This window comes from Colletotrichum karsti, assembly GCF_011947395.1.
Source record: "Colletotrichum karsti strain CkLH20 chromosome Unknown Scaffold10, whole genome shotgun sequence".
Lineage (NCBI taxonomy): Eukaryota > Fungi > Ascomycota > Sordariomycetes > Glomerellales > Glomerellaceae > Colletotrichum > Colletotrichum karsti.
This window is the reverse complement of record NW_024065910.1, coordinates 93,790-119,561: the sequence shown is the minus strand read 5'-3', so window position 1 is coordinate 119,561 and position 25,772 is coordinate 93,790. Positions and strand designations below refer to the sequence as shown.

Sequence of the window (25,772 nt, the reverse complement as noted above, 5' to 3'; positions counted from 1 at the left end):
CTTCATGATGTTCTACAGCGCGAAATTATTTATTACCGTCCAATCATCTTACAAGAACTTCTCTCCAACGCGCGAAGAGAACCCGGAACTAGTTCGAATGGTGTTACAGCACGAGATGTCTATGACAAGACCTTTTCGCCGTTTATCGAGTCAACCTTGACCTTGATCGGTTTCCAAATACGGGCCGCAGCACTGTCGATCCATATCGCGGTAGTCTCATCAGTCTCGAAGAGACTCATGTTGAAGCGGGTGAAGAAGTTGGCGATGCTGAGATACATCTCGACGTACGCGACGCTTTGGTGATGAATTAGTCGGACATGTCGGTATGGCAAGGTTGCGGAATGAAAAGACTTACTTCATACCCAAGCACGAGCGAGGGCCCTTGCTAAACGGAACAAAGTACTTTTCCAGCGCCCAGCCGTCCTCACCCAGCCAACGCTCGGGAATGAACTTCTCAGGCTCGGGGTAGATCTCTGGGTTGTCATGGATAGTACGGAGTGTTTGAGATACGGTTGTCTGCGATGGGTGCTGCGTTAACAGTGCGTCCATGGAAGTAGGGCATCAGAACAAATGACTTACGCCTTCTGGGAGAAACTTTCCACCGACATGAGAACCGCCCGCGGGTACTCTTCTGGGAATGATTCCAGGAACAGGTGATGAAAGACGAAGAATCTCCTTGATGGTGGCACTCTGCACATGAACGTGGTCAGTTAATGTGAGATCTCATCGTACATCAGATCACTTACAAGATAAGGCAGCTTGCACACTTCACGGTACTCGTAGAGACCTTCAGCGTTCGTCGGTACAGTCTTCAGCTCCGCAAGCATCTTCTGAAGCTTGTCCGGGTTGCTGAGCAGGTAGTAGGTTCCGAAGGTCAAGCCGAAGCTGGTCGTGTCGGTGCCGGCGAAACACAGCGCCAAGGCTTCATCGACAAGCATGTCTCGGGTGAGCTTGTGGTACATCTTGGTGTTCTTCGTGTTCAGGAGAAGATCGAAATACGTGCTGCGGCCATCGGCGGCAGTGTCGTTGCCGGTCTTTTGTTTCTCCTCGATCTCACCAATCCATTCGGAACATTGCTGCATGACTACGTTAGCAAAAGCTCGGCATATCCTGATTGGGCCCGGGAAATTTCGAGTCGTGTGTTGTACGTACATTGCGGAACTGGGCATAGCCAGGTAGGACCTTCTGTGCAATGCTCATGGGAATGGCTAAAGCGAAGTGAATAAGGAAGGGGAAATGCTTGGTAATGAGGAAGTTCTCTGCAAACTTCTCCATGATATCCAGAAACGGCGGGAACTCCTCGTCCTGATCGACCAAGTTCATATGTCTGTCGAAGAGCACAGGCATGATGGTGTCAACCTGGAGAATCTCAAGTCAGTTACGGTTTCACAGGCAACTAGAAAATCAACTTTGAGAACTGGAGAGACGCACCGTTACTGCTTGCCAGAGGGGCTGCATGCTCACTGCCTGACCCTTCTCATATGCTCTCTGAACCCTTGCCATGGCTCTCTTCACAACATCAAGCACAATAGGGGCCAGCTGGTCCATCTGTTTCGGGGAAAACAACGACTTGACTGTATTCCTCCTTTGCTTGTGTGCTTCAGGATCAATCAACATGATGATGGAATACTTGATGCCGCCTCCGCTCTGAAAGAAATCAGGGTCTTTCGTGTACTTGGTGCCATTGCCGTAGACTCTGCCAGGGCTTGTCAGTGAATGACTCTTGCAACAGTTTTCCAAGAGTAGGCTTACTCTTTGAAATAGTCCGGGTCGCTGATGTGAACTCGACTTGGTGATACTCTCACGACAGGTCCTTCGCAGCATCGTCAGTTGATGCTATCGCCGCGTCCAGACAACGGAATATCGCCTCACCGTACTTGGCGTGGAGTTTGGGGTAATCCTTGATGTAATGGCCATCAAGGATGACATCCTGGTAGAACTCGTACCAGTAAGTGGCTGCAGCGTACCATGGGCCAGGGATATTTCTGAGGGGGTGGAACAGAAGCCTGTAGACCACGAGTCCGAGAGCATAGACGACAGACCCCACGGCCAAAATCCGCGGGGCCTCGCTCAAGAGATCGTACTGTCCCAGGAGCTTCAGGGCCATCTTGGGGATCGGAGCAAGTCTGACGTGACCTGCGACGAAGCGAGGCGAATGTTGTGAGTGCGTGGAGAAGGAAAGGAAGAAATGAGAAACGACGACTCGCGGAGGCTCGAGAAGACCAAGCAGAGAACACCCGAGATTTGCGAATTTCGCTTGCCTTATGGCCTTCTCGCACGTGTCGTCCGGTCTGCTCGATACTATCGCCAAACGTGGAAAGATCCCGCCAACGCACCGTTGAACTTCCAACAGCACAGCGGCAATGGCGTCTTCATCGGACCAATCGTCGATCTATTTCTTTATTGGGGCCTGGAGCTATAATATATATATGCAGGACATCTGCGGGACCGCTTTCGCATCCTGGCACTGTCGCCATGGCCCTCACCGCTAAATTAACGTGGGGCGCTTGGTGTGCCGTTCGATTCTTCCCGTCCTGAGGCAACGTTGCCGTCCCGGTCCAGACATGGAATCAAACACACGAGAACAAGGGCTTTGTTTGACCTGCCAGCTTCGCTTGAAAGCAGAGGCTCGCCCCGATCAGTCGATGATCGGTGTCCAAAGCAAACTTTGAACAATGCTTTTGCGAATGTTCGATCCGTTTGCCACGTGTTGTGGAAAACGGCCGGTCCTCGTTCGACTTGATGACGATTACACAGGGTTTCCATGTCCATTTTTTATCTGATACCAGGTCCTTCGGCCCCCGTGCTGCCCGGGCATCCTCTACATGAGATGTCGCTGAAACGGACTGCATCTGTCAAAAGGCGGCCATCCTTCCTCGAGCGCGGAATTTGTTCACGATCCTTTGTGGCAACGCTCCACCGCCCTAGGTATGCAGCATCGTCTGATAGTCCCCTTCGTGACACGCTCCACTTCCAGTGCTCCTTCTTGGAGTTCTTCAGCGACAGGTCTCCGCCAAACTGCATGAGAGCATCGGACAGCAGGGCGGCAGAGAACATATGATGGCTCTTCTGAACTGTTCGCGTGGTGTCTCATTGGTTATTCTTGTGTGATACGATGCAACCAGCCCCTGATATTCAGGTTCGACCCCTCCAGGCGGGAACCAGAAAGGACCACGAGAGGTCGTCTTCACATCTTTCCTGGGGTTCGGCTTGGCGCACAGAATATTGGCACAGACTGGCGTCTGGAGGCGTCAAGAGACCCTTACAGCTGGAAGATCCTACCCTACTTCGATCCGGCATCTGGAATGGCAATGTCCTCATAGGCTGCGCAGCGATTGACAATTCGCGGGGCTGGCTCCGGAGGGGGAATGTGGGTTGTTTCCTGACTACCGAACCGTACTTCGCCGCGAACTCGCAGGACCGCTTTACGGGTCGGGACGATTGTCCAATTTCCATTTGCGGGAGTCACGCAGGATGCATGCCAGGGTTTGCCTGGCATGCGAAGACGGACAGATTGGTAACCCGAGGACGTGATCCCGGGCTCCAGCACAATGTCTTTGTTCTTCCGCGTGTCTCCTGGCTCCCGAGAGGACGCAGGGACTGAGACGCGCTCTACACCTTGGCCCGGATAATCATTAACCTACCTCGCCGGTTTTCTGCCAAATATGATGATTGCTATTTGTGATAATAGGGTTACATCAACTCTCCAACGACGCGCAAGGGGCTAAGATGCGTCGATGGATCTGGCCGTTTCCTCAACGGCCAGTAGTCGGTGGCTCCGAGAGGGATATCCCGGATGTCAAATGCGGACCTCGAGGCCGCCTTTGGCCAATAACCCCACGTACCCAAGTGCCGCGGTCATGTCACATGATGTGCTTGAGGATGCGTTAGGGTTGAGAAAACATCTTTTTTATCGCGCTGGGTGGGTGGGCTCTGCAGTCCGAACTGCGTAAAGCTCGTATGCACGGGATTGACATTGCAGATAGGACTCTGATGCTTACCACGACGACGTCCATCGACCTGTCCCCGTTTGGTAAATATATGTCAGCTTTCGCTCCGTCTAGGCCCCCCGGACTTGTCAAGTTGAAAAATTGAGTTTCGACTTGCGTTAGGACCGGGTCATCCATGCCATTTGGTGATGTGTTCCCGACTTCCTTGTCCCTTTTGCCCTTGTGACCGGACCAGGAAGCCTGGGAAGACCGGGAAGTGACCCACTGGCTGCTGCGCGGGTTTCGTCACCGCAAGCGAGAGAGGCGGCGACTATTGTCCGAACCACAGAATGGCGAGTCAAGGTACTGATCTTCGCTCCGCTCGGAGAACCCATTGTTCATGGGGGTGCTGCATATTCGTCCAGGCGGAGCGGTGTTTGTCAATCGTTTGAGGCCTGGTTTGCGTGTAGCAACAGCTTCCTTTGGGGACTTGCACCGACAAAAATTGATCCGCTCGGCGTTAGCAGAGCCGGTGAGGTGAGGCGGGAAAGAGAATGTGGATATGCGATGTTGTTGTTGGTGTGTGTGTGTGGTTCCGATCCGGCCTCTCTCTTTATAAGTTCAAGCGCGGGATGCGGCCACTTGCTTGCAGTTCGTCATAAATGACTTTTAAAGCCAATGTTTCCGAGAACATCAGACAAGATGAAGAGCAACACCATTTCTCGTCTGCTTTCTATCCTTAGACGTTCTGACACTTCCAAATCTCGTTCCAAAACTCAATTGACCATGAGCTCAGACGACAGGCACAGGGTCTCATCCAAGAGGACCTCCACAGACATGGATGCCTCGCCTAACGATGTGGTTCCTGCGAAAAGGATGATGCTTGAAAAGGCGTCTGCAGCTACCGCCGCGTCGGATATTAGTCTCTCAGAATCTTCATCGTCGCCGGTTACCCCAGTTTCTGAGTCCCAGGCGACTTCTTCATCGCAGACTTCACCTTCGGATCATGGAAGTGCCTCCGACAGACACGATACCAATGACATCATGGCGGCCAGCGGCAACTATGTCCGTATTCCGGACTGTTTCTCGTCCATCATGTCCATTGAGCCGGCCATGAATCCCAACTGGCTCAAGCTCAAGGAGGAGGCCAACGCATGGCTCAAAGAGTAAGAGAGAGCTGCGCAATTTCTGACCGCCTGCGACGATCACTAACGGATTGCAGAATCTACCACCTCAGCGATGCTCAAGCTAAGAAGCACTCAAAGGCTAACTTTGCCTTCATGAACGCAATGTGGATTCCTCTCGCTGATGAGGAGGCGTTCCGGGTGATGCTCGACTGGAACAACTGGGTAAGTCAGCAAAATAGCAGAGAAGACAACTTGAACCATCGACTAACTTCCAAACCAGGTGTTTGCTTTTGATGACCGTACGTCAACGCTCAATGGTGTTTCACCATTGTCAGTGGCTAACCAATGCTATTAGAGTTTGATGAAGGTCACTTGAAGGACGACCCTGTCAAGGCAGAAGAGGAGCTTGACGCTCATTATGCCATCTTGGAGAACAAGAACCCTCCTGTTCAACGTGGCGAAAACCCTATCAGATATGTGTTCCAAACGACTTGGGATCGCTTCAAGAAGGTACGCAATATCTCTTCCAACTGCAGTGTTGCAATTGACTAACAGTACGTTTGCAGCGTGCTTCACCAGGTATGGTTCATGTACGACTTTACTGCAAATTGGCAACTCTAACATGATGAAAATCAGAACTTCAAGAGCGTTACAAAGCATCTATGAAGGGCTATTTCGAAGGCTTAATCGGCCAAGTCAAGGTCCAGGAGTCACAAAAGGCTCTGAAGCTCACAGTTGACGAGTACATGGACTTCAGGAGGGCAACGATTGCCTGCGAGCCATGCTACGCGTTAGTTGAGTAAGACTTCCCAACGAACACTTTTCCTCGACCATTCTTTCTGACCTTTTTCTCAGATACGCACATGGAATCAACATTTCCCAAAAGCAGATTGACCATGAGTCGATTCAAGTCTGCATGCGCACCGCCTCTGACCTCGTTATTCTGTGAGTCTAGACCCACCATCTTGAGCTTCCAACTCTGCTAACTTTGTTGCAGCGTCAACGACATCCTGTCATACCGCAAAGACTTGGTAAGCCTTCGCCTTGTACAGCTCGCGGCACAACCTCGGCGCAGACAAGCTAACGCGACATCAGGAACAAGGAGTTGACCACAACCTCATCTCGCTTCTCAAGGCGCAGGGCCACTCAACACAGGCCGCCGTGGACAAGATTAGCGACATGATTGACGAGTGCTACAAGGCGTGGTACGGCGCTCTCGTCAGAATGCCCGTTTGGGGAGAGAAGATCGACAAGGAGGTCCTGAAGTACCTCGACGGCTGCCGCAACATTGCACTTGGCAACCTGCACTGGAGGTGGGTATTCTCCATCGATGTTTGCGCTTTCAGTACTGACTCAAATCTTAGTTACGAGAGTGGCCGCTACTTGGGAGCCGAGGGAGCCCAGGTCAAGGAAACTCGCATCATGCACCTTCCTTCCGTCTAATGTCTTCATGCATCGAAGCGGCGTCATGTTTTGAGGGGAAAAGAATGGTTCACCTGCTTGCCGGAGCGACATCACAGTTGTCCCTCGGATCGGCCATCAACGTACACGCGGAGTTGGAATAGACAGTGATATCCTGACGGGGACATGCGGAGGGAGGCTATATGATTTTCGTTATAGAGAGTTATGACAAGACCAAGATACCAAATTGAGTTTCTGACGCGGCTTAATCAATCTTCATCATCTCGATGTCGAGCATTGAATGCTACGCTCCGTTGGTCCTCCTCGCTTGTTGTGCCGCATGCTCACCTGCTCGCTTCCCGGAAAATACTCCGTCGGCGATTGACAATCCGCTCACGTAACCGTTGGCGCAAACACCAACTGCGTTTCTTCCAGCCGCATACAAGCCGGGTATTACTTCACTTGTCCCTGTCAAGACCAGGCCGGTCTCTCCATCAACGCGCAGGCCGCCAAGTGTCAATCCGTTGACCGCCTGAATGCCTCCAACACCAGTCGAGATATCGATCCCGTAGTACGGAGGCTCCGACAAGGGTGTGCAGTACTCCGGCGCCTTACGCATGAGATCTTCCTGCCCCTTGGAGACACGTATGGCCTGATTGTAGCTCGCGACCGTGGTTTTCAGCGCTTCCGCCGAGATGCCGAACTTGTCGGCGAGCAGCTCCAACGAGCTTGCCTTCTTGTAACCCCAGTAAAGCCAGTGGAGTCGTTGAACCAACAGAGGGAAGTTTGTTTGCATGAACACTTGGTCCCTGGCTTTCGCCCACTGACGCGAGTCAAGGATCAAGAATCCTTTCGCTTGATGTCTCCGGACCATGATATCGCTGAGCGCCGCGCCGTAGACGTCCTCGGCGACGAAGCGCCTGCCCTCCTGAGACACGACGACTCCCTCGAGCAAGGCCGTGGGTGGGTACAGGAATCGCCATGCAGACATGTTGCCCATTTTCGACACCGAACCCCCGGCCGCGACTCCAATGTCGATCCCGGAGCCGTCGTCGCCTTGAGTCCCCAGAGGCGCGACTGTGGAGAACTCGGGAAGGTGCTCCTCTCGCATCTTCGGGTTGAAGGCGAAGCCGCCGGCTGACAGCACCACGGCCCGCGAGTGGAGTTCTTCCGAGGCAGAGTTTGTCTGCCATATCTTGTCCGCTCTTTTGTGGAAGAGATCGGCCAGCTGAGGGGCCATGAGTTGGCAGCTTTTGGCCATTTTCGTCCATTGATTGTGTCTCTTGAACCCTTGGTCGCTGTCTTTTAGTCTTCTCACATGAACTCCACTCGTGTTCCCCTTGTCGTCGAAAATCACCCGCTGGACCTTGGTAGCAGGGCAAAATTGAACTCCGAGATTCATTGCGGAGTTGAACAGGACTCTCCAGAGTTCTCCGCCTGAAAACCCAGCTTGTCTCATCCGATGCCCTCGTGGAGCCGGTCGAGCCACTTTGTTGAAGGGGTAAGACTTTTCGTTTCCCGAAAAATACAGATAATATCGATCTGTCGGGTAGCTCGTCTTGTATGGACACAAAGATCCCTCGAATTTTGCTCCATGTTTCTCCATCCACTCCAGTCGCGCCACACTTTCGTCGCAAAACCGTCGCAGAGTCTTGTCATCAACTGCATCGCCTGTTTCTTCCTTTAGGTAGGCAAACGTATTGCTCGGTGAGTCGTCCCCATAGCCTGCATCCTTCTGTTGTCGAGTCCCACCTCCGGCATAGACCACGCCTGATGAGAGTAGGCTTGGAACTACCCATGGGTACCCAGCTGGGTAGCTACCCAGGGCGGCCCATGGGTAAAATGGGTTACCCAATGGGTCTATAGGTAATACATAGGTATAGGTAGAAAATTTAGAGTACCTATAGGTAGTTTTAAGTAACCTAAAATTACCCACTATATAATATAAGTAATTCTAGGTTACCTAAAACTACCTATATATATACTCTTTAAAGCTAAAGCTTATAAGAAATTAATATAATAATTACTATAAATAGCTACTAAACTAGGATAAAGAAGACTAAATATAAGATAATAACTAGTCTAGGGCTATTAGCTAGTAGCTTTCTTAGCTATAGTCTTCTTTTATTTCTCTACCCTTACTTAGCTCTAAAAGTTCTTATTATAACTATAGTAAGAAACTTTAGATAAGGGCTCTATTAGAAGTTCTCTTAAAAGAGTACCCTTAAGCTTTAGTAATAGTAGAAGGTCTAAAAGAGGAGTAAAGTTTCTCTTAGAGGCTTAAGTATTAAGCTAACTAAACTCCTTATTATAGCGTAAGTTATTATCTTAAACTCCCTCCTCTTAAGAGCTATTAGGTTTATTTTCCTCTATATCCTCCTCTTTAGGGAGAACCTTAATTAAGGAGGTTATAAATATCTAATAGACCTAAAGGTAGTTCCTAATTATATCCTTATTAAGAAGAGAGTAATAGTTAAAAGTAGTATAAATAGTATATTAATATTCTTAAGCTACCTCTAGAACTTTATACTCCTTATCTAGTATCTCTTTAAGCTAAGAGTAAGATAGCTAAACCTTCTTTAACTACTTAACCTTAATAGTAAGAAGCTTAAAGATTATCTTAGTAGAGAGATTAAATTAAGAATAGTAGTAGATATTATATATTAAGCTAAATAAACGTTTAAGAGGAATAGATATAGTTTAGATATAGAGGTAGTCTATAGCTATAGTATAAATACCTTTAAACTAAGGATAGCTATAGTCTAGTTAACTCTAAAAGGCTTAAGTAGTTTTATTAGGAAGTATTACTATAATATATATTAAGTAGTATTTTTATACTTCTTTAATTAGGATAACTTTATTAGTATTAATTAGGATAACTTTATTAGTATTAAAATATTTATTATAAATATCTTAAGCTTATTATTTCTTAGATTTAGACCCTTAGAGATAATTAATATATAAGATTACTATAATAGATTGCTATAAATATCTATTTTATAGGACTACTAAATTAAATTATTTAGATAAGACTAAATAAGCTTTATAGCTAAATATTACTAAGTTACTAATTAGTTTATTATATCTTTAAGTAGTAGTAGGTTATATAGGTATAAATAAATTTCTATTTAACCCTTTACTAGAGAGTTTCTATTTTTATAAAGAGATTAAGAGTCTTATTATAGTTAAATTATATACCCTATATTTAAGAGACTAAAGTACTAGTAATTAGAGTAAGTAGAGTAGTAATACTATAGACTTTAAAGGAGCTAGAGCTAAAAAGTATATTAATATACTTCTTTAACTTCTTCTCTCTATTTAAAGCTATTTAACTAATTATAGATATCTAATACTAGTTATTATTATTTATTTTCTCCTTAATAGTAGTTCTATATAAATAAAAATAAACTAAGATAAATTAAAGAAGAGTAAAAGTATACCTAAGAGTAATATTTTAAGAGTAACTAACTAAATTAGTAAATAAAATAAAGGGCTTTATAATATTAAGTAAGATATCTAAAGCCTCCTACTCTAAAGTTAAGATTATATTTTACTAGCTATCCTTTTACTTTTAGAACTATATATTAATAGTTTATTAGAGAAGTTAAGCTTAAATATATATAATAATAGTTAAGTTCTATTAGGTATAAATATCTTATAAGAGTCTTAAGGGCTTTATATTTAGTTATATAGATTCTTAAAGGTTAAGGAATTCTTATAATTTAAGAACTAAAAGCTTAAGGGAAATAATAAGGCGTCTAATCTAAAGGGTTTATTAGTATAAAATTACTATAAATAGTTACTATAAATTAAATTTACCTTATAGATAACTATACTAATATAATTCTAACTTATGAAAATTATATTATTAAGTTGCTACTATAACTTATAGTTAATAGGATTAGCTAATTATTAATTAGTATCTTCTATAGTATTATCTTAATTAAGTTAATCTTTATTATTATTATTACTATTAGATTTATCCCTATTATAAGGTATAAGTTTTATAGATATAAAAAGAGAACTAATAAATAGTTACTTATATATTAATATTAATACTTTTTATAGTCTCTTTAGTATCTTTTACTTTAACTCTAGGAGTCTTACTCTCTAAGGCTCTAGACTAAGATACTTTAATAGCGTAATAGATATCTTAGATAATAAGGTTAAAGATATATATAAGATATCTAATACAGTAAATTTCTAATATTATTATCTTAAATTAATTACTATACTCTTTAGTAAGAACTTTAGGCTTGAAGGATAAAGCATTATTTATTAAGACTATCTAGAAGCTAAGCTATTAACTAGTCCTAGTTTAGAAGTATTAAAGAAGCTAGATAATTACTTTAGCTTACTATATCTATTTATATCCCCTAGATATACTAATAGTATTAATAATAACTTATTATAGGTTCTAGTTATTATTAATAAAGTAGTAGAGAATATTAAGAAGAGAATACTTAAGCCTAGGGGTACTTTAGATATCTATTATAAGTAAGACTTTCCTAGTTTTAGGGAATAAGCTAAAAAGGTCTAATTAGATCCTTAGGGCCTTAGATTCTAGCTATTTTAATAGTATTAGTTAGCTTAGTAGACTATAGTTAGGTTATAGAAGCTAGTAGAATTATTTAAAAAAGGTATTATAAATAATATTAAGGGATAGGTTTACTCTTATAACTAAGTAGACTAAAGCTTATTATAAAGCTTTAGTAGGATTACTAAAAAGGGCTTAAAACTAATTACTATAAATAATTACTATAAATATATAAATAGGTAACTTATAATTAGTTAGTCTCTATTTAGATTAAGGTAATATATTTTATTATATAATTTTAATAAATAGATCTTATAGTGCTTTAATATAGTACTTATTCTATTAGATTTAATATAAGAATAGGCTAAAGCTTTAAAGTATTATTTATAAAGTATAACTAGTATCCTAGTAGTATAATTAAATATATAATAAAACTTATTCTATATTAATACTTTAATACTAACCTAAAATGTATTTACTTAGCTTAATTATTTCTCTAGTAGTATCTCACTCTAAAGTAGATAATTACTAAGGATAACTTAGGACTTATACTATTATGGAGTTTTTTAAAAAGTAATAAATTAATAAAGAAAACTAGTTATAAGAATAATAAAGCTATAGTAAATATAAAGATTAGTAGAATCTAGAGGATTAAGATTATCCTTAAGATTATTCTTAAGTAATACCTCTAATATTTTAAATCTTTTAGGGGTAACCTTTTAGTATTCCTTTTAAGTTAAGGAATATTAATTACTATAATATTAATATTAATTAGCTTTAGTAAGGGATATAAGTTATAAGTTAGGTCTTAAGGTATTATAGAGTTATATTAAAATTCTAAGTTTAGTTACTTACTCTACTATAACCTCTATAAATATTTAATAGAGCTTCTTATAATAAAAAACTTTTATACTTATAATTTTAAATTTAAAATTTCAAATTTAATATTCTACTAAAGTTAATATAATACCTCTAGTAATTTCTATATTACCCTTATTATACTTAAGTTAATAAAGTAAGGCTAAATATAAAATACTAGCTATACTAAGTTAAAGAAGTATTATACTAATAAGGTTATAGAGTATTAATTTAAGCTTAAAGCTATTTAACTCTAACTTAGAACTTCTTTAGCTTATAAGAGCCTTAGAAGTTATTAAAACTAGGTTTACTATAAAGGTAGCTAAGTAAATAGGCTAGGGTCTTCTACTAAAGCCTCTAAGTAAGCTAAAAATAGCCTATAAGAAACTAGTTATTATCTCTTTACTAAAGAAGAAGAAGCATTAGTACCCTAGAAGTAAGAATTCCTATTTCTATTTTCTTTAGCTTTACTTAATAAATTAGTTTTAGCGCTTTATAAGATTAGGAAACTTTAAAAGATAATAAATCTCCTTATTTTAAAGGCACTATTTAGACGTCTTATATATAAGATTATATAGTCTCTATTAAGTTATAGCTAAAAAGAGTTTTAATTTTAATCTATAGTACTTAATATACTATAAGAAGTTATAGAGGATTACTTAGTTACCCTCTTTTAAAGTAAGTTTATTCTATTTAATAGATATAGAGCTAATATTTCTAGATGCTAACCTCTATATAATTTATATTAGGTAAGTTATATTACTTAAAAAGAACTTTAATTTACTAAAAGAGCTATTAAAACGCTCTTAGGGGGTTTAAGTATATTTATTATAGAGAACCTATCTAATTACTATAAATAATTACTATAAACTAAATCTCTAATTATACTCCTTATTTCCTATCTCCTTAGTAATCTCCTTAATAAAAGTAAAGTTAAACTTAGCTATAAAGGCTTAGGCGTTCTATTAATACTTATTCTAGGACTTTAGGAAGGCTTTAGATAAGATCTAAAGGTATAAGTAGAGTAGGATATACTCTATTACTCCCTTAAAGCTTTCCTCTAACTCTTAAGCGTACTAGTTAATTAAAGCTAGATAAGTATTCTCCTAGAGAGAGGTAGGACTAGGAAATAGGGTCTAGTTAGAGTTAAAATAAGCGCGTTAGACCTCTTAAACTATATCTATAAGAGTAGGCTAGTAGTTAATAATATAGTAGTAGCTATAAGCTATAAGAATATAGCTAAGAGGGTAGAGAGTAAGTTAATACTTAAGCTTAAAATACCTAGTAAAATTAGTAAATTTCCTAATATAATAAAAAGTAATTATATACTTCTTTACTTAATTAAAAAGTAATAAATACTTTACTAAAATATTAATAGTATTTTAGTACTTTATAAGTATAAAGTAAAGTAGGAACTCTTCCTTAGTAAAGAGCGCTAACCTATTAACCTATCTATTTTTTATAAAGCTCTCCTAAATAATCTCTATTATAACCTTTAGATAGTTATAGTAGAAGTATAGCTTTATATAGAGCTACTTAAGAATAATAAGCTAGGCTCTATAGAAGTACTAAAACTCTCTATTCTTAATTAACTATACCTTATTAGTATTTATAGTAATAAATTATAGTAATTAGAAACTCTTACCTTCTTATAGTCCTCTATAATCTTTTAAGTCTCTTACTTAATATTCTAAACTTCTTTAATCTTATAAGAGGTCTTAAAATTAAGATATATATCTATATTAATAAGAGTCTCCTCTATCTTTATAGAGAGGTCTCTAAACTTAACGTCCTCTTAGTTACTATTACTATTATTATCTATAATAAGTAGATTAGCCTTATTATATTAGACTCTAACTAATTAGGTACTAGAAATAGTATAGTTAAGGCTATATTATATTATAACTTATATAGGATAGGTATTCTTTTATATACTATTTAAGATTTAAAGTTAGTAATTATCTAAAATTTTAATATTAGAACTTATATAGCTATATAAATATCCTTATAGACTTAGTTTTCTATCTTAAGGCGTATAGATTAAATAGCGTTAATATACTTATTACTCTAAAGAAGAGCTTTAAGCTTTTAGCCCTCTTAGGCCTTTAATATTTTCTTAACTCTCTTAAGGTATCTCTCCTCTTTATCTATTATCTCTAACTTAGCTTTAGCCTTCTTTATATACTTATTTTAAGAATAATTATCCTTAGCCTTTTATTTTAGGCCTATACTAGAGCCTATAGGGCAGCCTATATCCTAATTAATATAATTAATTACTATAATATAGCTTAGGAGTTTATTAACTTATTATAACTAGTAGGAGATAATATTTTTAAGCTTCTAAAGTTTAAGCTATTAGATAATAATATCCCTTCCTTTAATATATAGAATAGGAGTAGATATAGCTATACCTACTATTTTATTAGTATTATAGTTATTATTTCTAGATACTTCTTAGATAGGAGAAAAAAAAAAAGAGCCTAGAGATAAATTTACTATTATAGTCTATATACCTTTTATTACCTCTATAAAAAAGAAATAGGAAAATAATTCTTTAAAATCTCTAATAAATAATATAATTATATTAAGAAAAATCTTATAATTTAAATAGTACTAAAGCGCTATTTTTTATATTAGGCTTAGCTAAAATATTATAATTATAAAAGTTAGGGTTTTAAGTAGTTTTTATCTTAACAAGTAGCTATAAATAACCTCTCTTTTATAATATATATTATACTATAATATAATAAGCTAAGTTATTAGCTACTTAATATAAGTCTACTTATTATTTCTTTTAATTTACTTTATTTAATATTATTATTTAGATACCTCTTAAGCCCTAGACTACTAGGTAGTCTATTTTAGCTATAAAGAATCCTAATAGGAAAACTACTAAAGCTAGAAAGACTATAAAGAAGACTATACCTATTAAGGTAACTTATACCTAGAAGACTGCCCTAGCTGCTAAGCTAGCTAGTATTAAGAAGATAGCTACTATAAAAAAGAAGACCTAGTAATACTATCCTAGTAGTATATATTTTCTAAATTGCTATAAATAATTACTATAAAGCTAATAACCTTAAGCTATTACCCTTAGGGAAATTTATAAATTCTAGAAGAGCTCTAATCTACTACTCTATAAGGCACTATTCTAGCGCCTCTACTATAAGGTTACTTATAACCTTATAAATAGAACTTCCTTCTACTTTTAAGCCTCTATAATAGAGGCTCTCTAAGAGGTAGCTAAGTAGTATCTTATTAAAATATTTAAGTATAAATTATACTACTTAATATCTTTTAATATTATTACTTATTATTATTTAGTATATAACCTTACTACTATATATACTAAGTGTATAACTATTATATATAAGGATATTAAATTTACCTATTAATTCCTTAATATTACTATTAGCCTTAGTTTAAACCCCTTTTAGGTTGCTTAGGATATTACCCATCCTAGCCCTCCTGCTCCTAGTTAAATAGCTAAACTCCTCTATACCTCACGCCCCACTAAAAGTACTAGTAAATAGTAATATAAGCTATAATATAGCTAAGCCTAGGCCTAGTATAAGAAAGATAAGCTAGAGATATAGCAGCATTATTAAGAATAAGAGTAGTAGTAATAGTAAGAATAGCAGTAGGAGGGTAGCTAATAGGGAGAGAAAACTTAAATAGAGGATAGCTACTAGGTTTAGATTTTAATCTATAAGTAGTAGTAGAATACTAAAACTAATATAGATTGCTATAAATAATAGCTATAAACTATATTATAATTTTCCCTATTTTACTAATCTAAAGTACTTTTAGATCTACTTTCTAGGTACTTATTACTACCTATTACCTATTCTTCTATTAGTTTAGGTACCTAAAGTTACCTATAGGTAAATACTCTAGGTACCTATAAACTTATAGACTACCTAGGCTAGACCTATAGGTAAGCTAATTACCCAGCCCATTTCTTAGGTAACCCATGGGTACCCATAGGGCGGGTAATTCCAAGCGTACCTGAGAGTGCCGTTGCGCCGCCTCCGTGGGCGTCGTCGAGGAGGACAACTCTGGCGCCATTCTCAGCCGCGGCGATACTTGCGCACACGCCGGCGACCCCGGCACCGACAACGATCACATCCGGATTTGGGTTTGATTCCAGAGCGCCCGTGGGACGAGATGGAGCAGCTCCGTGTGACAAATATCGAAGGCGTGTGAAACCCCACACCGGGAAGACTGTCGTGATAAGGTGTCGAGAAGCTGTAGCCTTACGACAGAGTAACATGGCTGATGGGGCTGCTCTCCCTGTCGAAATATGGGTAAAACTGGGTGACAGTGTGAGGAGACAGACATCAGATGTCCAAACGACGTGGCGTTCGTTGTTTTATGGACTTGAGACAAGCAGTCATTTTCGCGGCGGCCATTCAATACTTAAAGTTTGTTCAATTCAGCTGATTGCTTTTCTGTACGCTCAAGTACGGCGTTGTTCTTTGTCCGAAACCCCGGCTTATGAGCTGTTAACATCCAATTGTGCCGCGGAGAGCGTGCGTTCCGCGGTAGCACAACATCTCCCTTATGTCGATCTTGGCAAACCCCGAAACCTTTTATGGTCTATCTCTAGATGCGCCGGAGAGACTACTTGTTGTTTGCTGGATAAATCGTACATACCAGAACGGATGTTGACGACAAACAAAGTTGGCAAAAGGTTGTGGGGGATAGAAAGGTCTCGGACAACTGCTGCAAACAACAGGGTAGTCTTACCCTTGCTGAGTAGAGCTTGCTCGATGCCAATTGAAAGCACATGCAAGGAACGCACAAATAAGTTTGCTGGCCTACTTACATGGTGCATGACGCCGAGGCAGGCACATACGCATCGAAAACCGGGCTGGAGTCCACTTGAGGTCGTTTGTATGCAGCAAAACCCATCAACTGCCCCACGAAACGACGATCTCGAACATTGCCTTCAAACAAAAAGTCTCTGGTCGAACCAAGCGGACAATGTCATGCGAGTAAAGACGCATGTTTTCAATGTCACCTTCTGTACGAAGATGATGGCTCGCTGGTTCGGTACGGTCCACACGGGATCACACATTAGACTGTAGGAACGAAGATGAGATGTGTCTGAAGGAGTTGTATCCCTGCCAACTGCTGTTGCTCTGGTTCAAACCAACAGGTGCAACGCCAAGTTGCAGGGATTCAGCATAGCGACCGACACGAAACCCCGCACTAATTCCCGAGTTCTCGGTGACCGCCAGTCTGATGACGAAACTTGAAAGCTGATTCGACTGCAAGGGCTGCAGAGCCTGCAAATATCGCGAACATCGGTGAAGACCGGAGACGTCCAATGAGAGCTCAGTCGCGGCGGGTATCCGGAACCACCTCCGCGCCCAAATTTTACGACAATACGGACGGATATGCGAGGACCTTTTCCAATGTCTAATCCTGTTTTTGAGATTGAACAATCAACGATGAAAAGCTGTGTTGCGTGATTTTAGGTCTCAAAAGTTGTGGGAGATGTGGCGGGTCTGGCCATCCACACATGCAGTCAGAAGCGTATCGAACGTCGTCAATTACGACTGAGAAGTGACAAGAGTCGAGACTGGGCACAATTGGCTTGCAGCGAAGCCTCTTTAGTTGTCTCGAGATTTCTGTAGAGACCGGAAGGCGCCCTGTTTTGAAAAACAGAAGCGCTATGATTCTGGATGATATTGACTTGGCGGTTCATGAACTTGATCACTAATCCAAATTGAAAGCTGAGCGGATGACCCGAGAAATATGAAACATGTTCCGTTGTCGTAATCTCATGTTGTATCTGTTTTGGATGAAACGAAGCGTCTGAGGAGAGACTGCATTACGTGGCTCGGAAAAAGTTACATGAACTTCTGCTTACACATCATCTCATCTTCATCTTCATCTTCACACCTGAAAACTTGTTGTCAAAAGGTTCATGTCTTTATGAGACGTAAGTCTCAATCACAGGTCATTGAGTTTGACCCAGAACTGGCCAATCAATCACGTTTGAAATGCTGCCTTGAGTTGAGTGAGTATTTCTTTTTCAAAATCAGATAATCATATCAACTATTTCTGTGTGATCTGCTCAAAAATGGTTCGAAGCTGAACAGTCCTCATGGCGTACACTATTGCGATACGCTGATATGAGACGATCATGCAGATATTTGTTCACAATATGAGGTAGATCTATTGGAGATGTATTCGTGTGTCATATTGATCACTCATACTGCAAAGAGAATATTTCTGACTTGTCATGATCACATATAACAGTCTAGAGTTCCTCCAAAGCCAACACCCGTCAGAGCACACAAATGCTCTCACGAAGGTAATTGACCTATTTACCGTGATATCACCAAAACATAAGGTTCAACGCATCCATTCTGAAAGATATTCATTTCTACTTATCAACAACCCCTGTGTTTGATAAACTCATCCTTGGACCTCTTTTAAAAACAAAGCATTAAGTGACTTATATAACTTTGTGTAATTGATCTAATCGGCTCAGTTGCCGCCTCCGGCTCGTCGTGTGAGTGGTACATAGGCATAGGAATACATAAGTCATTCCCTAAGGCAATAATTCATCATGCTAGTTTTATCCTTTTTATTGTTTTCTTAAAACACACGAGCGATTCTCTTTTCATCTGACATATTATGGTTTGAGTCAATCATCTGCCACATAAGCGGTCGTGAACTACAAGTCAGGTCTTCATGTTTTCCACACTTGAAAATTTATATCAACCCACATCGCTGAAAACTCAATCCCGCGTACGTGAATTCTGGTAAACACGCATAAAATCATGGAATTTCATGTCTCGGTCTCCTGAAAAGTGACTCGTAGCAGTAAGGCCAGCCACTGAACGTCGTCATACTACCGCAAAATAGCCTTTGTCACATTGGCCGCAAAATTGTATGTCTACTGAAAATTTATAAGTATCAGTCTGATGAAACGAACTCACCAGTCAAATCATTCAAGGATGAACTGGAATTAACGACGAAATTGCTCCTGTAGCTCATCTGACTTCTCAGGTTCCAGTCTGAATATCGAATTCCGGCAGCTTGACTGCGGATTCTCTACTGACGTCGATGTGTACTTCCTCTTTCATGAAGAGTTTTCAGCGATAGTGGAACATCATGAAACCATTTGGTGGTTTCGGGCTGCCTCTGCACTTGAGCACTTATTCCTGGTTTCTCATCCGTTCGTGTGAAATTCCTTTTCTCAAGAACGGCATATCCACACCACATCCACAAGACAGATTTCTTCATGTTGCCCTAAACATGACAGCGAAAGACGAGTGAAACTTGTACTTCTATGACCATGGTGACCTTGTCAAAGTCGTTTCAAACGTCTTCATGATCATCACGGGACTGGGAATGGTGGAACCCGGCAATTTCCCATGAACTGCTGTAGATCTCTCCACCGTGACGCACCAAGTGACGCAAAATTTCACGGATTATTGGGGCATAGACGCCGATACCCGAACCTCAGAAGACCATTAGACTGAACGACATTACGAACCCATTCAATGCACACTGATTTGAGAAGACGAGCTGTGGTTTGTGTAGGATGATGGGATATTTCTTACGGTCTGCTGGGAAGATATTTGGCGGTTCTAAGCAAGTGAAAACTGACGCCAACTTGTCTGAGTCCATGATGGTAGTGAGAGTGACGAGAACGAGCCTGAAGCCCCGCGGCTTGATTTTGTCAACTCTGCCGATACTTTCTGGTTCGATCAGCCAGCCCATGAGGCAGTGTTCACTTCAACATCCTCGTTTCTATTCATGTTATCATAGAATGAGTATGTGGGCTATGAGCTTGGTGTTTTGCTTTTGAACATGTCATTCATTCGTCCTAACTGATTCCGTCGTCTAGTATTACACAATTCTAGTTTTATTACAGCTAATGATTTTCTTTTGAGATATGCACGCCACCTTTTGATTAACCCCTTCCCACGCCGACACCGCCCAACATGAACCGTGGCCTAAAGGTCTATGTATCCTGACCTATGATGTATTGCCTTCATAAAGTTGCTTAACACATTCATCAAGCATCGTCTCGCTGCTTGGACTAGGTTTGGCAGAGCTAGTTCCCTCGACTGCGTCGTGTGATGGAATAATCCTTTTCCAGGAGGGTCGATTCTCAAGACGTGAGAACACTTCCAGCTCTTTTGCAACCAAAACTTGTCCAATCTTGACATGACGTGCTCATGAAGTCGTTTGCTTGAAGTCCTTCTGAACCCGGATGGAGTGGAGAGGGATCTCGTCTTCGCTCTTGTTGTCGGGCTTGTTGGTGGGGTATGTCGTGACGCTGTAACCGAAACCAAGTCCATTCGCATCGGGCCTCAACTTCGAGTCGGCTAAGGGGGGCGTGTGTTCGCCGCTTCTGCTATCGGAGCCGTTGTCGTCCGAGAGGCGGTAGAAAGGATCATTCCCCGCGCCGTGTTTCGCCGTCGAAAGACTCCTGTTGGTTTGTGTTCCGTTTGGGTCCGCCGAGGACAGGCCGTTGCTGAAGTTGGACTTGTTCTTGGAGCCGAACCCCAGGGCGGTGGTCGCGCGGAACATGCCGCCCATGCTGCCCTTGATACCGCAGAGGCGGGCGATGCGTTGCATGGCGGGTCGCAGAGTCGGGAGACAGGCGGAGACGATGCCGGCGGACATTTCGATGGCGGTCCAGCCGACGGTCGGGGCAAGCGTGTACGTGGGATCGGTGGAGCTGTAGGTGAAGAGAACGCTGGTTCGGTATGCTGAGGTGAAGACGACACTATGTGACTATTAGCTTGCCGTACACCAAGAGAAAAGGGGCTCCGTACAAGAAACCGAGACCAAAGGCGAAGGTCAGGGCAATCTTCTCAGCCTTCTGCAGCTGCAACTTCCAAACTTGTGGGAGGGGCATGATCAGGATAAGGAGATCGGTGAAAATTGTCGAAGCGGCGTTGGCGATCCAAGTCGCAACCTGGTTGATGCAGCGTCCGGGGATGTCGGGGTACCACAGCTTCTCGACGGGCACGCAGATGAAGATGAAGAGGAATGTGATGCAAATGACCCAGGCGAAGACGAAGGCACCGACACCCCAAGTCATCTTCTTGAAGAAGGGGATGTGGAAGATGCGGTAATACATGAGCAGCAAGCTCAGCTTCGTCCAGCCCAAGTTCCACGCGTACAGAATTTCTGCCACGACGAGATACTTGGCCATCAAGACGATGTTGTCCATCTTGACCTTATCCGCGTGAATTCCCATGCCCTAGTAGGACTTAGTATTCTGGCGTCCAAAGACAGACTCATTCCATATTACGTACCACATGGTGCATACCAAAAATGAAGCCCACAACGACAAGATTCCATAGCTACAGTCCAGTCAGTCTTAATCTGTTCAAGACTCGAACGCAGATGCATGTACACACCATCGACCAGATGATCAGGTAGTCATCCCACCACAACTGCTGACCCTTGAGGTTACGACTGTAGAGACGAAGGATGACCGATAGTAAGGCGAGAACCGTCACTGAGACGACGACTTCGACGGTCCATGGCTGGATGTTGTTTGGGTCATATCCGGGCAGACCAGGCAACGGCGACGCATCAGAGGACGACATCTTGTTCGATTCGGTTGGCTACCGGAAGCCCCTTTCAAGTTCCCACGCTCGGTTCGCTGTGTGGAAATAGACTCAGAGTCGATCGCGGGGGAGGAGAAGACAAGAACTCCTTCGGAATGAGGGGAGGACCCAGCCTGATAGCTCTCAACCGAAGGGGCAAAAGGGGTCAACACAATTCGCTTCTCAGATATCTCGTGAACCCGGGGGAAAGGTACGCTCTCGCGTTTGTTGGTATGGGTAGGGCCACTGGGTCGCTTTATTCTACAGGCACGATCCTTCAACCTGTGCGAAGTGCCGGTTTTGGAACCCTGACCCCTGAGCGGCGCAGAACCTTGGACGGCTTGTCAAGGAATCCGAACCCCTGGGCAACGTGGTAACAATGGTTCGAAAACTGGGGATGGAGAAAACGTCCTCTCTTCTCGTGGTTTATCCGGTTAAACTCTGTGGTGTGTGAGGGAACTCTCCGCTCAACCGCAGCTTGATCATTCCTAAAACGGCTGTGAGAGGGGAATTATCGTTTATGTCAAACGAGGCCGGTGACTGAATAGGAAAGTTGATCAACGGCAGGACGAAATCTAAAGAGTGGACTGGGAGGGATTTGCGAGACAGGCCCGGCAAAGTTTGTTCAGGATGACATACAGAAAGTCTTCGATGCCACGAGGCAATGTTAGGCACCACCCCTGAACATCGCCATAACTCCGGCGCAAAATCGCGACGAGACATGCGACTCCTGTCATCAAACTCTTGTCTTTTCGCCGCATATATGTTCTGTCATATTTGTTTTGATTTTTCCAATCTGACAGACCACAATACGAGCGTGGTTTTCCACGCCTTGTGGAACTGGGTTACTAGCGCAGTTAAGAGTCCGGTCCTTCAACGTCGAACGACGTTGGTGATTTCGGCGTCATTCTCCACAAGAACGACAAGAAATTTGGGGGCAAATGGCACGCCTTGATGGGGATCATCCCGGAATGCCTCGTCCGGTGCTAGACCGTCTCCATGGGATGCTCGATTGGGTATCGGCAGTGTTTCCAAACCTTCCAGCCAGGACGTCTGGCCACTGGCTGTGGTGTCACCGTTGGATGCTTGTTGGTCGGGCCGGGGTTCTTTCCGGGTGGAAAGACGTTCTCGCTGACGGATAATGGATTCTTCTTGGTCGTTCCGCATGCGGCTTTTGGCCGCCCAGGAACGATACGCGCACACGACCGGGGGTCGTAAGCGATGTCTCGGTACTGCACACGCTGTGCATTGTCAGTGGCCACGCCGGTCGGCCGGAACCCAGTGATTATGCGCAGACGACGATCGGTCCTAGCCGCTTCCCGCTGAAGAATCCTCTCAGATGGGTTAGATTGAGAGACGTTGATGTTGTGCGATTGAAGTCGAGCGCGCCAACCACACAGACTTGAAGACAGCTACACCAGACACGCAGAGACTAGGAGAAGGATGTTCCCGTCGCTCCCGAGAGCCGTTTCTCCTAGACAAACGGGAAGTGTTTTGACTTTCAACGGTTCACTCACTCCAAAACGACGGCGTCCTCTTGAACCCTGAGATCCCAACGCTCAAAACGGCATTGGATGAACGTCTCACCACCCTCACTGCAGCTTCATTGATGGTCCCGCCACCACCTGCCCCTTAGTTCAGCAGTTCTAACTTCTAGGGGACCGAAATGCAGCCCTCCAATGCTTTTTGCCGATGTTGTCTTCGGACTCGTCGGTTCCAATAGCGTCAAAATCTGGGCGCTAGACAAGGTGAACGTGGACTGGGCTCATTTCGCCCCCTCGGCAGGGGAAAACCGAGTCATGTCCTATCCATGTTGATGGCCACAGCTTCGGCGATAGCACGGGGGTTATCCCTTGACGATGCTAAGGCCCGACGCGTGCTCGTTGATCGTTTTCTTGGGCTTCTGCGCTACCCACCCTGTCAAGGAAACGTCAGAGGGCATTGACAAACCGCTCAACCCTCCGGACCGGCTCTGGCGAATTGGGCTTTCTCACCACCGTCGTTTTTCTGCCCCCTCCACACAACACCTCGCGAGCAGGGACATGCCTCGCCGTCAACCGACCCTATTGGGGAAATGAGCCGGTAATTAACTGCAAGAGACGTTGCAACTCGAAGGGTATTGGGCGGAGCCGGTGGTTTGAAATACACCGCTGCCATGTCCAGATGGCAGCCCGCAGGAGGTGCCACGAGCGCCTTTGCAGCGGGAATACAAGAAAGAAACCCGCATTCTCTTTCAAACCTACTACTAAACCTTACTTTCTCTGTCAGAACCCCAGCCAAGCTTACTCTTCTTTCCTGAATCGAACGCTTTCGTCCATTCCAAAGGATTCCGACCCCGACACAGAAAAACCGCAAATATGGCCGCTACCACTACGATCCAGGTCCCCCACCTCGGCGGCATCACGGCCGGCTACCGTCTTTCCGGGGACAAGGTCGACCCCGCCAAGCCCACCGTCGTGCTCATCAACTCCATGTGCACCACCGTCTCTCTCTACAATGACCAGTTCAACAGCAAGACGCTGACGGATGCCGTCAACCTGCTGGCTATCGAGCCTCTTGGCCATGGCTCCACCAGCAGCCCGGTCGAGCACTTCACCTACTGGGACACGGCTACTATGGCCCTGCAGGTGATGGACAAGCTCGGCGTCGAGAAGGCATTTGCTCTCGGCACTTCTCAGGGCGGTTGGATGGTCGCCCGCATGGCGCTTTTGGCTCCCGAGAGAGTACGTAGCACTGCCTCCGCATGATGATCCATCACGCTTTTGGGCCACAGGCTCTGCAAGTTCTTGCAGTAGTTCCACCTGCGGTTCTGTTTCCAACGTTGATATTGTGGATTGACGAGCTGACTTCGCTTGATGTTGATAGATCCTGGGTCTTCTGCCCTTGGGCACCTCCATGGACTACGAGTCAGCTGAGTCAAGAGGCAAGGGCTGCTGGGACCCCAAGGCTCAGCTCCTGGCCTTCTACGACGCCTGGTCTAGCCCCGTCCCGACTCCCGACTTCCTCGTCGACGACATCTGGTGCGGTATGGTCGGCAGCCTGGGTTTCTCCGGCACTGTCCCCCCCGAGACGCTGGCGTTCTGGACCAACACCCTCAAGTCCGTCTACAAGGGCGACGAGGGTCGCAAGAAGCTCAAGATTGCCCTCGGCAACCTGCTCTCTCGCGACGGCCTGCTGTTGAGGCTCAGGGATATCAAGTGCCCCGTCTACTGGCTTCAGGTACGTGCATAACCACCCATGGGGACGAGGACCTGCAAGGAATCGGGCCCCAAACCCCGACTTCCGAGAGCAAATAAGCGAAGAGAACTGTGCGCTGATGCTTATTTTAGGGAACCGCCGACCCCGTGTTCGGCGTCAACGTCCCCGTCGAGCAAATCAAGCTCTTCACCTCATCTCCCGAGGCGACGCTCACGATGGTTGAGGGTGGTGGTCACTACCTCAACGCGACGAGTCCCAAGGAGGTAGAGGAGGCTCTGCTGAAGATGGTCAAGAAGTATGCTTAAAATGGAGGCCCTGTTGTATTTGGGATGGGCCATGTTATGGCGTTATGATCATGAGTCGCGAAAGACGATACGCGAGGAGCATTGGACACCTAGCGGAACATCTGCGGAACATCCGCTCCCACGCCGAATGCTTGACTGAAAAATACATTCCATGTAGAAATTGACCGGATTCACAAAGATCACATCCGGCCTCCGCCCGGGTGAATTCCGGGCGGGTATTGCTTGCAGATATGTTGCACTGGACTCCGTGTGGGCAGAAAGAATCAGTTGTCAAAAAACGCGTCGTGCGTGTGTAACGCTCAGGGGCAGGTCGATCCCCGAGCGTCTGACCTTGTCATCATGGATTCATGATGATGAGCCCCATGAACTGCGACACTCAGGCCCTCTACAAAAGCGAGCTGGCCAATGAAGACCAAAGATCCTTCAAAAGCCCTATTCGGAAGTCTGTGAGCATCCTCGGTCGTTGTCCGTGTTGGTTGGCTCACTCGCGTGGATGTTGGAAGTTGGCACGTCCTTGCAACCCGTTCGAGGTAGGATCGCGATCAAGGACATCTCCTTGATTTCGCAACAACGAATGCAACATTCAATATTATATTCCACGCGGCTGGGACGCCGGCTAAGATATCGTCCAGATTTGGAGATATTAACCAAATCGTCGGACGCTGCCGCTTGATGTTGCCTGAAAATCAGTCGATGTTTTACCCGAGCATGTTGTTGACCCATAGTTAAGCCGGTATCATGACTCGCAACCCTGAAGAACGAAATGGGCAAACTTCGGTACCAACTTTTGGCGCTGACGAAGTAGTTACGCTGACTGTTCGTTATGA

The 25,772-nt window shown here is 43.7% G+C and overlaps 5 protein-coding genes across 5 annotated transcripts; 2 read left to right on the top strand and 3 right to left on the bottom strand.

Annotated features, from left to right (window-relative positions):
* Positions 1-119: 119 nt before the first annotated feature.
* Positions 120-2,107, bottom strand: CkaCkLH20_03900 (elymoclavine monooxygenase; the record flags this gene model as incomplete). The annotated part of the gene is made up of 8 exons (XM_038886619.1): positions 120-294; positions 356-516; positions 580-690; positions 747-1,076; positions 1,153-1,359; positions 1,432-1,696; positions 1,753-1,813; positions 1,873-2,107. 8 exons carry the CDS (start codon positions 2,105-2,107, stop codon positions 120-122), a joined length of 1,545 nt encoding a protein of 514 aa, XP_038747869.1.
* A 2,608-nt stretch (positions 2,108-4,715) lies between these two features.
* Positions 4,716-6,499, top strand: CkaCkLH20_03899 (uncharacterized protein; the record flags this gene model as incomplete). Its single annotated transcript, XM_038886618.1, has 10 exons — positions 4,716-5,095; positions 5,152-5,278; positions 5,337-5,355; positions 5,412-5,566; positions 5,623-5,635; positions 5,693-5,855; positions 5,912-6,001; positions 6,054-6,087; positions 6,152-6,369; positions 6,421-6,499. 10 exons carry the CDS (start codon positions 4,716-4,718, stop codon positions 6,497-6,499), a joined length of 1,278 nt encoding a protein of 425 aa, XP_038747868.1.
* A 262-nt stretch (positions 6,500-6,761) lies between these two features.
* On the bottom strand, positions 6,762-7,718 carry CkaCkLH20_03898 (fumarate reductase succinate dehydrogenase flavoprotein domain protein; the record flags this gene model as incomplete). Its single annotated transcript, XM_038886617.1, has 1 exon — positions 6,762-7,718. The coding sequence occupies one exon, from the start codon at positions 7,716-7,718 to the stop codon at positions 6,762-6,764; it is 957 nt and encodes a 318-aa protein (XP_038747867.1).
* Positions 7,719-20,054: 12,336 nt separating this feature from the next.
* On the bottom strand, positions 20,055-21,442 carry CkaCkLH20_03897 (uncharacterized protein; the record flags this gene model as incomplete). Its single annotated transcript, XM_038886616.1, has 4 exons — positions 20,055-20,610; positions 20,660-21,090; positions 21,146-21,193; positions 21,251-21,442. The coding sequence occupies 4 exons, from the start codon at positions 21,440-21,442 to the stop codon at positions 20,055-20,057; spliced, it is 1,227 nt and encodes a 408-aa protein (XP_038747866.1).
* Positions 21,443-23,799: 2,357 nt separating this feature from the next.
* CkaCkLH20_03896 (uncharacterized protein) lies at positions 23,800-24,945 on the top strand (the record flags this gene model as incomplete). Its single annotated transcript, XM_038886615.1, has 3 exons — positions 23,800-24,165; positions 24,308-24,661; positions 24,772-24,945. The coding sequence occupies 3 exons, from the start codon at positions 23,800-23,802 to the stop codon at positions 24,943-24,945; spliced, it is 894 nt and encodes a 297-aa protein (XP_038747865.1).
* Between the last annotated feature and the right edge of the window lie 827 nt (positions 24,946-25,772).